At 33.3% G+C, this 13,486-nt stretch overlaps 1 protein-coding gene across 1 annotated transcript; it reads right to left on the bottom strand.

Annotated features, from left to right (window-relative positions):
* Positions 1 to 6,622: 6,622 nt before the first annotated feature.
* Positions 6,623 to 8,261, bottom strand: LOC110028457 (AP2/ERF and B3 domain-containing transcription factor At1g50680-like). The gene is made up of 2 exons (XM_020730312.1): positions 8,192 to 8,261; positions 6,623 to 7,842 (listed from the first exon to the last, which is right to left on the bottom strand). The coding sequence occupies exon 2, from the start codon at positions 7,812 to 7,814 to the stop codon at positions 6,699 to 6,701; it is 1,116 nt and encodes a 371-aa protein (XP_020585971.1). The 5' UTR covers positions 7,815 to 7,842; positions 8,192 to 8,261; the 3' UTR covers positions 6,623 to 6,698.
* Positions 8,262 to 13,486: the final 5,225 nt, after the last annotated feature.

Below are 13,486 nucleotides of genomic sequence, written 5' to 3'. Positions count from 1 at the left end.
TATGTATGTATGTATATGTATGTATGTATATGTATGTATATATATATATTATATGTATGTATATATATATTATATGTATGTATATATATGTTATATGTATGTATGCATGTATGCATAGATATATATGTTTTAAAAGAAGCCCATAGGAAATATTTTATAATGTCAAAAAGAGCTGTACAAAAGAAAAGAATTTGAGGATCATACAAAAGTCTCCAAAAAAAGATACATGTATAACAAAAAAAAAAACAAAAAACAAAAATAAAGTCATAAATCCTATGAAGAAGAAAATGCAAAAAACAAGGAGAAAGTAGACCCAATAGTCTTTTGTCCAACGTATAGAGTTTCAGTCTCAACAAAGAATAGCATCACCACTTGGAGAACAACTCCAGACAATATGTAAGTAAAACGTTTAAAAACACCACCAAAATAGAAGAAACAACCGTGAAACCACAACCAAAAATGCAGGAACAACATGTATAACACCACGAAAACACGGAAATAACACAATCGGGTAGTATACAGAGAGACCGAAAAGTAAACCCGTCAATAACACCACCAACATATTTCATTTTCTGACAGTGTAGCTATGGTTTATAATCTGGGTTATTTGCAACGACTTAACATGCAACAAAAAATGTTGTCGCTTATTAACAGTAAAGTTCTTTTGGACATATTTAATTATTATTGACACCTTAGTCTGTTGGTTAAAGCAAGTATTAACCGATGACCGCATTGTGTCAGTTATCTTTGAACCTGTCATTTTGCAGAGTTTTAGCCGACGGATTGTTTTAATAAGCGGCAGTGTTATCCTTCAATAATAATGTAAATTACCAACTATCGAGCGACAATTTATGTTTTGATAATTTCCAACGGCATAACTATAAATTTTTTGTCGCTTATTAACAACATTATTTTTTTTGATGTTTTTTTTTTAATTACTGACGCCGTAACTCGTCGGTTATGAATGTATATTAACTGAAAATCATATGTTGCAGGTTATCTTTGAACTGCCATCTGGCGGGGGTATTAACTGACGCGCTTTTATAATAAGCGACAAAAATTGTCGTCGATGAAAGTATTAATAACCAACGGATTATAAGTCGTCGGAAATAATCAATTATACCGCCAAAATCACGGCCCTCCCCCTTCTGCCCTAATCCCTTCTCCCCCCGCTGCTCTCTAGCCGAAGCCCTCTCCTCCCCTCAAACCTCTCTTCTCTCACTGAAAACCTCACATGTTCCTCGACCCCCTCTCTAATTTATCCAAAACCATCGCCTTCATTGTCGAATCCTGGCGATATAGTTCATAGAAGCTAGCTCGGAACAAAACGATGGGATCATGCCTTACAATAACTAGAAAATCATATTTTTTCCCCTCCCACAACTCTCATATCTGGAACTATTATGGAAGGTAACTCTCCTTCATTTACTTTATTTTTATTTTCAAATATTTTCAAAAAATTGATTAGGAATTTTCTTTTATTGTTGGATTACATTAGGGATTGGAATTAAGCCCATATATTTTTGCTTTAGTTATGGATGCTCTTACTAGACATTTACGGAAGGAATTAAATCGGTGTATGATTTTCACCTTTGAAATCCTTATGAATAAGCCTCGGGAAAGAGTTAGGAATGAAAATAGAAACTATGGGCTGAGGTTTTATCATGACCATTGATATTTGAGTGAGAATATGAAAAAGGGATGAAAGAGGGTGTTTGATTTGTAAATAGCAATGTTTTGGGTGCCCTGTATGTAATCGTCCCGAAACATTGACACCACCACTCATCCCAGCTACAACACCATCACCTCTACCAGTCACAACCACCACACTACTACCGCCATTAGCCACGACGTCACCACCGCTACCAATCACGACCATGGCACCACCGCCACCGCTAGTCATGGTAATGACACCACCACAGCTACCAGCCATGACTACGACACCGCCAACATTGTCGGCATAAATTGTTATTGATTCATTGTCTAGTTCAAGCAGCATGTGCATCCATCAACAACTTCGGGCAATGAGTAACACATAAGTTTTAATCTAATATTGATATTACAGCTTAATTTTTTCTTAGTTTAATAGAAAAATTAATCATATGTTATTTTCAAATTTAGTCTCTCCACACAGGCGATTCATTCCATCAGAGATATAATTCACGGCAAGTACGAACACCCATACTTATTCTGGAGGGAGATCACAAAGGCAGTTGGGGATATGTGTTTTTGGGAGTTTAAGGTAAACCACAACCACAACAATTATAATTGTGTATTTATATTAATCTAACAATTTCTAATTTAATTTACAGAAATAATTGTCCCAAACCTCTGCTGAGGATGCACACATTCGCAGAAACTTCGAGCATAGGGCAAGCGATTGTCTGTGCGACCAATTAAGTGGTATGTGTTTGACACGTAAGCTCCCCAGCAAATCCAACTGATTTTTGAGGTTTTTGCCAAGCATAAAATCGGTGATATGTTCACGATAGAGCATAAGAAGGGGCATAAGCTCTTGTGGGTTGAGGAAGTCTGGGCTGAGAAACCTGAGCATGGGCCTTGAGTACCAGAGGAAGACACACAAATCAGCAAAACCAGACAAAGAAAGGAGATAGAAGGGCTGCACTCCATATTGGAGGTTCGATCTCCCACATGGAGCACTATCGGAGGCTGGTAAGATTATATCGTTGGCATTCCCAAATCTTGTCATTCCCACAACGTGGGTCGAGCCAGCCTACCAAATAATTTTTTTTTGGCTTGCTTGTAAGGGGTTTCAAACCTCATGCATACACAAACAAAAGAACCAGTTCCACCGAGCTAAGCATATCTCAGACAACAGAGGCTGGCGTTAAAAATATCTATATATAATACATTAAATGACTATATATATATATAGAGAGAGAGAGAGAGAGAGAGAGAGACACACACACAAACACACACAATGTGATAATAAAATATAAAGTAATTTCAATTTTGATATTTTCGGATGTCGAAAAGGAAATCACCCAAAAATGGAGAAGCAATTGATACACCATCAATATATTCCCATCGTCCGACATGAATATCAAAGCATGACACTTAGCTCGAGGTATTCTTTTGAGTAAGAAATATTCAAACTCTGATAAAGAATCATCCAAAAGTTTGATTTCAACAAATTTATTGTCAAACCGATCGATTTGAAAAGACGAACCAAATTGTACCAACACTGTTTTAATCTGAACCAAATCAAGCTTTGATAAAACCATCAAACCATGTTTGGAAGTCTTTTGAATGCATTTGGAAAGTCAAACAGATGTCAAATCTGACAAGTTCATAATTGAATAGAGTGTCTTAGGAAGAAGAATCCAACCAGCTCAATGTCACTCAATTCTGATATCATTGAGACACTCAAATGTTCATCAAACTTTGTCTGATCGAAAAAATCTCTTTAGACGATCGCAATAAACTAGTTCATATTTCAACATTAATTGCTCCCAAAACATTATAAATAACGCCCCACCCCTCTCATGGGGGGGAGAACTTGAGGCTTGAAAATTAACTTGAAGCGTTGAGAAAGAGCTGAAGTCCCACACCACTCCTTTATTTCATTGCTCTATTGGTTTTCTCAAGATTTATATTGGATTTATGTATATTATATATCTACTTTAATTTTAACATAATCTAGTTTATTTGGTGCTTACTTTTCTCTTATATTAATAGTTATATTTTATAATTTTAGTTATTTGCAAATAAATGTTAAATATGTTATTTGAATTAATCACCTTCTTAGATGTATATAAAATATATGTTTGTAAATTTATATATGTTAAAATTGTATTCATATAATTTTTTTCCCCCTTAATATTAAAAATCAAAGGACATTGACATACAAACCACTGGAAACATATCAATTCACATATCCAACATCTAAAATTTTATATTTATTTTTCTAACATTCAAAACTCATTAACAACAAATAATTCATTCAAAATTGTTGTTCTCCGTTGAGGTTTAAAAGTTGTAAGCCAAAGGCTTTGTCCACTCGCAAAAAAGACAAGACAGACTACATTGTGTATTCATAGAAATATCCTCAGATGGAGCTTGGAGTGAAATGAAAACATTTGCCAAACAAAAAGAACAAAAGAATAATAGGATTTAACGTTTGATTTATTGTCCAAGTGTCCGAGGCAAACTAGTGATGCCGATTTTCTTAGTACTGTTTACCCGAAATTATTAACATGGAAGTAGACTATAAATATGCGATAGAAAGATTATCGAATTAAAAACTTAGCCCCGTTTGGCTTGTTAAAAAAGAAATATATCATTAAAGAAATGCAATGTATTTGGAATATTTGGGAGTGTTTGGTTTGATATAAAATAATGAAAAAGTTCTTACTATTGTGTTTGATTTGAAGGAAAATAAAATTATCAAGTAACATTACAATAATCATGATGGATGGAGGGCCAAAGTAATAATGATTTTATGCATTCTCTTATAAACATGGCAACATGAGTCAAAATATAGGAGAAAGAAATCTTAACCAAATCACTTAACAATAAAAACAAATAATTTGCAGCCCCAAAATGTTTATGAATAATCAACGTTTGAAGAAAAGAAGCAGCCTATAACTATTGTGTCCGAACTTTGCACGCATCATAAAAATTTTTACTGCTGGGTACTAATCAAGATTTTAGAAAAATTTCAAAATTTTTTAAGAGGAATAATCACTGCTAGATAACATTCAATCTTCCACATGAATGAGGCTCAATGCCGCAGCTGCCTCCAGGGACTTCTGACACCCCGGATGACATCAATCATATTAAAAAATCTATGAGGAAAATTTTGTTGGTCCTTGTATTGATAGAATAGGACAATATCATTAACACAAAGCTCCATCTCATTAAAAAATTTGTTCCAACCCTCACCGAACATATAAAGCCGAGGAGTATGCACGAAATATAATTTAAACGTCCATGACTGGTTCGTCTTGTCTTTAAATTCTATCCATAGTGCGCCTATGTAGGAGTTCAATGACTTAAAGCAATACATAGCTTCATGAGGTAAAATAAATAAATTCTGATTCTGAACGTCAATCAAAACCAACTCTTTACGAAGCATATCCTTAGAAATGAACCCTTTTTTGACGTCCAAGGTAGTAGGCATTACTACAGAGTCACAATAGTGGAAGTTAGGGCAATTATGACAAAGAAAATAGATATAATTGGGTTCGTAGGAACCATCTCTAATCATATTAATGATGACTTCACTGGGGTATGTGCTCTGAAAAAGTGTCTCATGAATAGTGACATTCGTCAACAACAAGTTACGAAAGAAATTATTGTCGAAGAGCATGAGACATGCACTATCATAAGCTCGTGCTGTGGCTATTTCGGACTTGAACGTTCACAACGGAATGAAATTGATTTGAGCACCCCAAAGACCATTTTGCAGAGGAAATACACCATGGAACCATGTCGATGGTGGTGCAAATTCCTGTTGCCTTGCCTGTGAAGATGAAATCAAATGCGACGGGCCCTCATTTTGTTGAGCCATACGTACCCCTTGCTCTGCTTGTGTTGATGGAATCATAGACGACGCAGCCTCGCCAGATTGTTGTGGTTCCTGTGCCGATTTGGAGGTCTTCATTGGGAAGAACTCCTTTTCCCTAGGAGAACTGCACAAAGAACGTCCATTTTCTTGATTTTTAGTTTTACAAAGAATGTTTCTCAAGAAATATCCAATTAAAAAGGAGAAAAAAAACATTTTATATGCATATTTTAAAGCAACGGATTGTCTTCGTGAGTTACAATGTTAGCAGGGACTTACATTATTGGCGTTTAGTCTTTTGATTGAAGTTTGGGTTTTGACGGAGAAATGATGGGGATAATAATTTGTGCATGGCAATCCATAAGGTGGGAGATAAAGAGGAAAGCCAGCCAAATTAGGGGCACGAAGAATGAAGAAATATCAAAGTGGAAATATTAATGAGAAAGAAACTCAATTAAAAATAGCTGTATTACCAATTCAATGTGGTGCGTGGCAGTGCGGCGGTGAGTTGGTTACGGAGAATATTAGAAAATTATTAAATAATTTAAAATTACGGAAATTTACGTAGGTAGCACCCAATTCTTCTGCATTTAGCTAAAACTTACAATCTTACAAACGCAGCATCCCATTCATGGGTGAAACTGTGGATTTCGCATACAGTAAGATCAAATAAATCTTAGCCAAATCACTTTACAATAGCACAAAATTAATGTTCAGAATAAATAAATATTTTTGAACAATATTTGAAAAAAAAAAATACATTACATCTCATGACTATCGCTCGCATCTGCAGAATAAATAAATGATTGTGAAAAATATTTGAGCCACAAAAAAATATAAAATATAATAATACTTCTCATAACTATGTTGTTTGACTCTGCACGCACCATGATAAACATTAATACGGAGCTCTACTTACATTATTAAGCAATTTCTTAGCTTTATTCAAATAAAACATACCTTTGTCTAAACATATAAATAAATAAATAAAATCAGAATTCATCAAAGAGGAATAACTTACTAACAGATACTTGATAAGTTGGCAATGTGTGTATGTATATATATATATATATATATATATATATATACCCCTCAATCCATGTATACATCTCATTGTTATGCATTAGACAAAGACCTATCAATCCTGCCTTTATTCCCTTCATCTGTTCAACTAAATCCAACTTCCAAAAAGCTTAAACTTTGGCTGCTCTTCAGTCTCTTTCACTTCCACCATCTCCTTTGATTTCCCCTCCTTTTCGTCAAATTCAGTAGGCTTCTCCCTTGACTCATCAACCATGATGCTGCCGTTGCTTTTGAAATCACGAATGATGTCAATCATATCAAAAGATTTTCCAAAACATTTTTTATAATCCAAGCATCGATAGAAGACCACAATGTCATTAGCACGAAGCTTCATCTCATTAACAAATTTGTTCCAACCCGTAGTGAATACATGACTCTGAATATCGTGCAAGTAATCACATCGAAACACCCATGACCGATTCATCTTATCTTGAAACTCGAGCGATATTTCGACTTTGTCAACGACCACATCTTGAAAGAATCGAATAACTTGATTGATAGGTAACATCAACATTTTTTGCTCCCCGACCTCGCTCGAAGTCAGCTGTTTATGAAACATTTCTCTAACAAAGGCTCCATCGAAGACATTCGAGGCGGAAGGCAATGCTATTGAACCACTATCGACGGAGTAATTAGGCCGAAGAATATTGCGAACAAAGTCAATGAACCTGGGTTCGTAGGAGCCGTCCAAAATCATCTCGAGGATGGCTTCATCGCTGAAGTGGTTTTGAAAAAGGGGTTCATGAATAGTGATGTCCGTCAAAAGAAAGTTGCGAATGAAGTCATCCTTGAGAAATTTCATGGCCGCGCTATCATGAGCACGTGCCGCGGCAATTTCGGACTTGAATGTTCCGAGTAATATACAATGGTCATCAACAAAGACTTGAGCACCCCATTTGCCACTTTGCAGAGGCTTCACTCCTTCATACTTTGAAAATTCCGGCATAGGTACCCCTTGCATTTCCTCCGTTGATGGAATCATAGACAACGGGACCTTGTCAGGTCGTTTTAGTTTCTCTCTGGATTTGGGGGGGTCCATTGTATACAACCTTTTCGGAGGAGTAATCATAGACGACGGGCCCTCGTCAGGTCGTTTCAGTTTCTCTCTAGATTTGGGGGGGTCCATTGGATACAACTTTTTTGGAGGAGATGTCATAGACGACGGGCCCTCGTCAGATCGTTGTTGTTTCTTGGGGGGATCCATTGGATACAACCTTTTCGGAGGAGTACTCCTGCAATAAGAGCATCCATTTTCTTGATGATTAATTTTACAATGTTTTTTTCTTAAGAAATATGCTAATTTACAAAAAAAAAAAAAAAAAAAAAAAAAAAAAAAGAAATCTCGCATATTTTCCAGCGACTTAGAATGTTTGAAGGGACTTACATGATTGGCGTTGAGGATTTTGATTAAAGTTTGGGTTTTGACAGAGAAATGAGATGAATTATATGTAGTGCATTGCAATCCAAAATGTGGGAGATAAAGTGAAAAAGTCAGCCAAATTCTGGGCCCAAAATATGAAGAAATATATCTAAGGGGAAGTATCGGAGAGGATGAAACTCATTTTAAGATGGCAGTATTACCACTGAAATGTTATGCGTGGCAGTGCGGCATTGAGTTTGTTCCGGAGAATGAGTATTTCGATCTTACCGTTTTGAATTCATGCCTTCATAGGGTTTCTTTTGTAAAAAAATGCTTGCTTTTTATATAAACAAATTGACTGGTTCAATGGAGTGCGTGGGATATATTTGCTTAGCTTTATATGCATGGAATGTTATCTCAGAAGAATGACAGAAACTCTAGCAAATACGTAGCCATTTTTCAAAGAGGAAATTTTATAAATTAACTCATTGATGATTTAATTATTAGGACATTACACCAAAGAAAAAAAAAAATAATTATTAAAGATATAGGTAACAAATGAGATTTTTGACAGTTCCTGTATGGGAAACCTCCATAATAAGGGTGAAACTAGATCACAAAACAAAGGATGAATCCCCTTAACATGGTAGTAGTTGCTACATAGCTGAGAGGGTCTACGGAAAGAAAGTGCCCATAGATACTTGACATGAGAAACAAATATGCCCAAAAGGAGTAGATTAACAATTAGTCAAAAAAAAAAAAAAAAAAATCAGACATGTTGAGATAGCCTGGTCAAGCTCCATGGACTCATCCTCCCAGAATATTGGGACCTTAGATTCACTAAGCCTTTATGGTAGTTGAGCCAACATTGCTGGGAATTGATTCAATAACAACCCATGTGTTTAGGGCTGTTAATGATCCGATTACGAGCCGAGCTGGGGTCTACTCAAAATCGGTTAAAAAAATTCAATCGAAAACTTTGCCTTGTAGCTCAGCTCATTTATTTCTTTTCAGCCAAAATTTGAGCGATTAACACATTTTGATCTTTATTAACTAAATTTACATCCATAACATCACTAGGACTGTAAATGGTCTGATTTCGAGCCAAGTTGGGTTCTACTTAAAATTGGCTAAAAAAAAATTTGGTCTAAAATTTTGGCCCGTAGCTTGTCTATTTTTTTTTATCTGATCTTGATTCGAGTTAAAATTCGAATTAATCTCCAAGTGGTTAACAATCTTCGAGCTAAATTCACAGCCCTACATGTGTTGCATCATCTGAACTCTGAAGTGATTCTGTAAACCTAAAATTGGAAGAAAGAAACGTCTAAGCTCCTATGACTCTAACTGGACCAAGAAGACAAAATAGAGATTATAACTGCTATGGGTATGGGAAAAAGTTCTACACGTAAATAAAAAAAAAAACAAAAACAAATGACCTAACAACAAAGTTATTCAACCCCACTCGAGGCTTATAATCCCATATAGGTCGGGAAGCCTTTAACACCATATATTTTATTAGACAGCCATCTATGCATGTAAAATATATGCTAGATAAGCCGGATTGGAAAGCAAGAGTAATTTTCTTATGACATGCAATATGTGTGCAATTATCTATGACATCATAAGCATGAAGGCCATATTAACAAGCAAAAGGATATGTCCTTGCATTTAAGATCATTTTAAGACTACCTCGAGGATGTAGTGTTAATTTTTTAAATTTAAAAATAAAAGTAAACACTATGTGCTAAGTTCAAAATCTTAGAAATTTTATTGCTACATTTTATTATAATAAATATCTTAAGTTTGAACTTTTTTAGAAAAAAAATTAAGCTAAAGAGCCTATATATTGTGTTAATCCAGACAAATCACAAACATAAGAAATAGTGAAAACGTACAAGTGTAATAAGGAAAACTCTCAATAAATAAAAAAATAGGTCGGGTTCCCACCGGGTCAACAACATATCCCATAAATGCAAAATGATAGTTGTGCTCCAATTATACATGATCAAACTTAAGTCTAAAAAATGAATACATGATCTAAATTTACAATATGTGACCCGAGCAAGCAGCTCAATGCGTCAAATGCATCAGAAATTTGTGCTCATACCTTATTACTTGTACTAACTTTTCTAAACTCTAAAAGTATGTAAAAATGTAAGAAAATAAGACTCAAACTGTAAAATAGAGGTTAACACAGGCTATATCAAGCAACATGAAATAATCTGAGCAATAAGAACAATTTATTTGATGAATCCTTGAGAATATAATTGAACTAATTAACTTCCCAATATGGATTTTGTTTTAATTCTAAATGTAAGTGGTACGCTTTTTCAAATACCAACCTATATGGTAGCATACTGCATACCTATGAGAGACCTAAAAGTAGTTTTATAGGCCCACAATGCTTCATCCATCCTAAGGGATTGATATGTTTTATTAGGTTAATAAATTTTTTTTTTTAAATTCCTCTTGATTTCTCTATTTGTCACTTCTGCTAAATCACTAGTTTGAAAATGACATGGAGTCAAAATTATATATTTAATCTCATACTTAGCAATTAATGTGTCAATTCTTTTATTGCAGAAGAGACTCTCTCTATCCCCAATAATTACTTTAGGTGTTCCTAATCTACTAAACATATAGTTCGTAAAAAAAAAAATTAACATCTTAGGAATGACTCTTAGATAGATCCACTGTCTCAAACCATTTTGAGACGTAATCTATTATAGTCAAAATATAATAATTTTCTAGCGATGGTGTAAAAAGTTTTATAAAGACTATACCCTTACAAAAAAAAAAAAGAGAATTCCAAAATATAATTCAAGTCAAGTGCACTTCGTGCCTCTTAGCAATGTTATCTACTTGCTTACATTTATCATATTTTTAATATTTTCATTAACATCCTTAAAGAGAGTAAGTCAATACAATTCTGATTGTAAGATCTTAAAAGCAGTTCAAAAATCTGTAAAATGCCCTCCAAAATTTGAATGGCGGCTAATTCTAATGTTGTTTGCTACTTATTTCATAGGCCCACATCTTCTAATGATTTGATTCTTACTTCTCCTAAAAATGTAAGGTTCAACCCAAAATAGAATCAAGCATCAGAAGAAAAAAATAACTTCTTAAAATCATAAGGAGCGATTCCATCAAAAATGAATGTTTTGATGTATGCATATCACAGAGTACTTTGTTTAGTGATCAAAAGAAGTTATTCATTAAAAAAATTCTTATTAATTTCATCGAACACATCCACACAATTTTCCTGCTCGAATCGCAATAATTGATCAATTTTTTAATTCCTTATACCCCTTTTATATATAATCTCAATATCAAACTCTTGTAAAAGAAGTATCCATCAGATTAAATGAGAATCAACATCCTTCTTAGTTATCAGATATTTGATAGTTGAACAATTTGTGTAAACTTTAACTCTGGTGACAATCGAGTATAATCTAAATTTATCAAATGCAAATATAATTGCTAGTATCTCTGTTTCAATGGTTATGTAGCTTACATGCCACTCTTTACGCGTTCTACTGACATACTACATCGCATGAAAAATATTATTTTTTTTTTTTTGCCTAACAACTCCTATAATAAAATTACTAGATCCCTTCAAATGGATATTCTTAAACATACATAAAAATCACGAATGTAATTATTAATTTTCGTATTAAAAATTCAATGGTTATGAGGTTATCTTTATTGAAATAAAAGGAAACACCAAATTTGTTTAACTGATATGGGTGTGTACAACTTTTTTTATAACCTATGCATTCACCTTATCTAACTCCATCCCTCTCTCAGACAATTTATGCTCTAATACTATGCCTTTACTGACTACGAATTGAAACATTTCATAGTTCAACACAAGATTAGCCTATTGACACCTTCAAAAAATTTTGGCTAGATGTTCGAGATATGTATCAAATTAAGTGCCAAACATAGATAAATTATTATTGAACACCTTAATGCCCCTCAAATTACAATCATAAGAACAAGCAAATTTTATTTTTTTTCCTGATCATCTGGTGGTATAAAGCTGTGATGATATCTTGATTAATCATATTGGAAACAAAAATATGAGTGTCCAGCATGACTATACAAAAAAAAGGCACAGTAAAATGATCATTCCTAGTAGTTTTGTTCAATTTCCTATAGTCCATACATAATCTCCATCTAGTAACACTCATCGCGAGTAATACTTCATTCTGATCATTTTTAATCTTAGTTTTGCCTCCTTTTTTTCCCACATAGTGAATTGAGCTTACCCAAGTACTACGAAATATGAGACATATGATATTTGCATCTAGCCATTTAATAATCTTTTTTTTTTCTTCGCATCCTTCAAAATCAGGTTAAGACTATTACATGGGTTTGCCTCTAGTTCAAGATTCTCTTCCATTAAAATCTTAGGCATGTATATGGAAGAGGTAATTTTATTGACAAGAGGCTTTTCTAAAATTTCTCAAAAATCTCGTTAACTTCATCTCTTGTAATTCACTTTATTTAGAAGAAATGACTATGTTCAAAGTTAAAGTTCCTCATAGAAAGGCTGAAGGTTATGACACACCAAGAGGGGGTTTGGGGGAGTGCATTAATGTATTAAATTTTTAATATCAAATTTCAAGAATATTATTTTAAATGAATTATATTTTAAGAAGAGTTTATAAATATTAAAAGTGCATAAAACATAAAGTACGCAAGAGAATTTTTTACGTAGTTCAGTCAAACTCCAAAAAACCGGCCTACTCCATTCCCAGCCAAACCCACGGACTAGGATCCCACTATAATATCAATAAATCTTTTTTCACATCGAGTGTAGGTAGAGAAACTTTTACAAACCACAATCAAAAATTTAAAATGCAAATTCTTTCATAATTCAATTTTAAAAAAATGACATTCAAATTTCACTAACACTTACTGAAAATATTATAGTAAATAAATATTTAAGTAAGATTTTAATCGGATCTTACAATTCATAGATTGTCACACAAATTATCTTAATGTTCGTAAATGAACTCACATATGTTTCTCAAGTTTGAAGACGTATCGATTCACTTTTGAAAGTTTCTCTCTTGATGAAAAATGAAAATCATGAAATTTTTGGCTCTAAATTATTCATTAACACCATTTCTTAAAACTATACATATATTTATAGGAAAAAAAACTTTATAATTGGTAATAATATTATTATTATTCCCATTTGAATACATTCTGAAATTAAAAAAAAAAAACAACAAATAAAATTTATTAGATTGATTATAATGTTAAAATTTATAATTGGAATTTAATTTAATTTAGTTAATGCTATTTTGTACTTCACATTAAAAAGAAATTAAGCAATGTATATTTGTATAAGATCATTTAAAGTTTCCTAATTATCAAAACAAGAAAAACATATATACCTTTAATTTGTTTTCAAGAGCATTTAGAAACTTGAGTAGTAAATTATTAATATTTCCTCATTATACATTCCTTTTTTGAATTAAAATAAGAATATGTATATATATATA

Source organism: Phalaenopsis equestris, unplaced genomic scaffold, assembly GCF_001263595.1.
Source record: "Phalaenopsis equestris unplaced genomic scaffold, ASM126359v1 Scaffold000511, whole genome shotgun sequence".
Lineage (NCBI taxonomy): Eukaryota > Viridiplantae > Streptophyta > Magnoliopsida > Asparagales > Orchidaceae > Phalaenopsis > Phalaenopsis equestris.
Note: the sequence above shows the minus strand (reverse complement) of the source record. Positions and strands in the feature narration are given on the sequence as shown.

Excerpts from the sequence above, each read along its gene's own strand:
- LOC110028457 (XM_020730312.1), bottom strand. The coding sequence starts at position 7,814 with ATGGATCCCCCCAAGAAACAACAACGATCTGACGAGGGCCCGTCGTCT.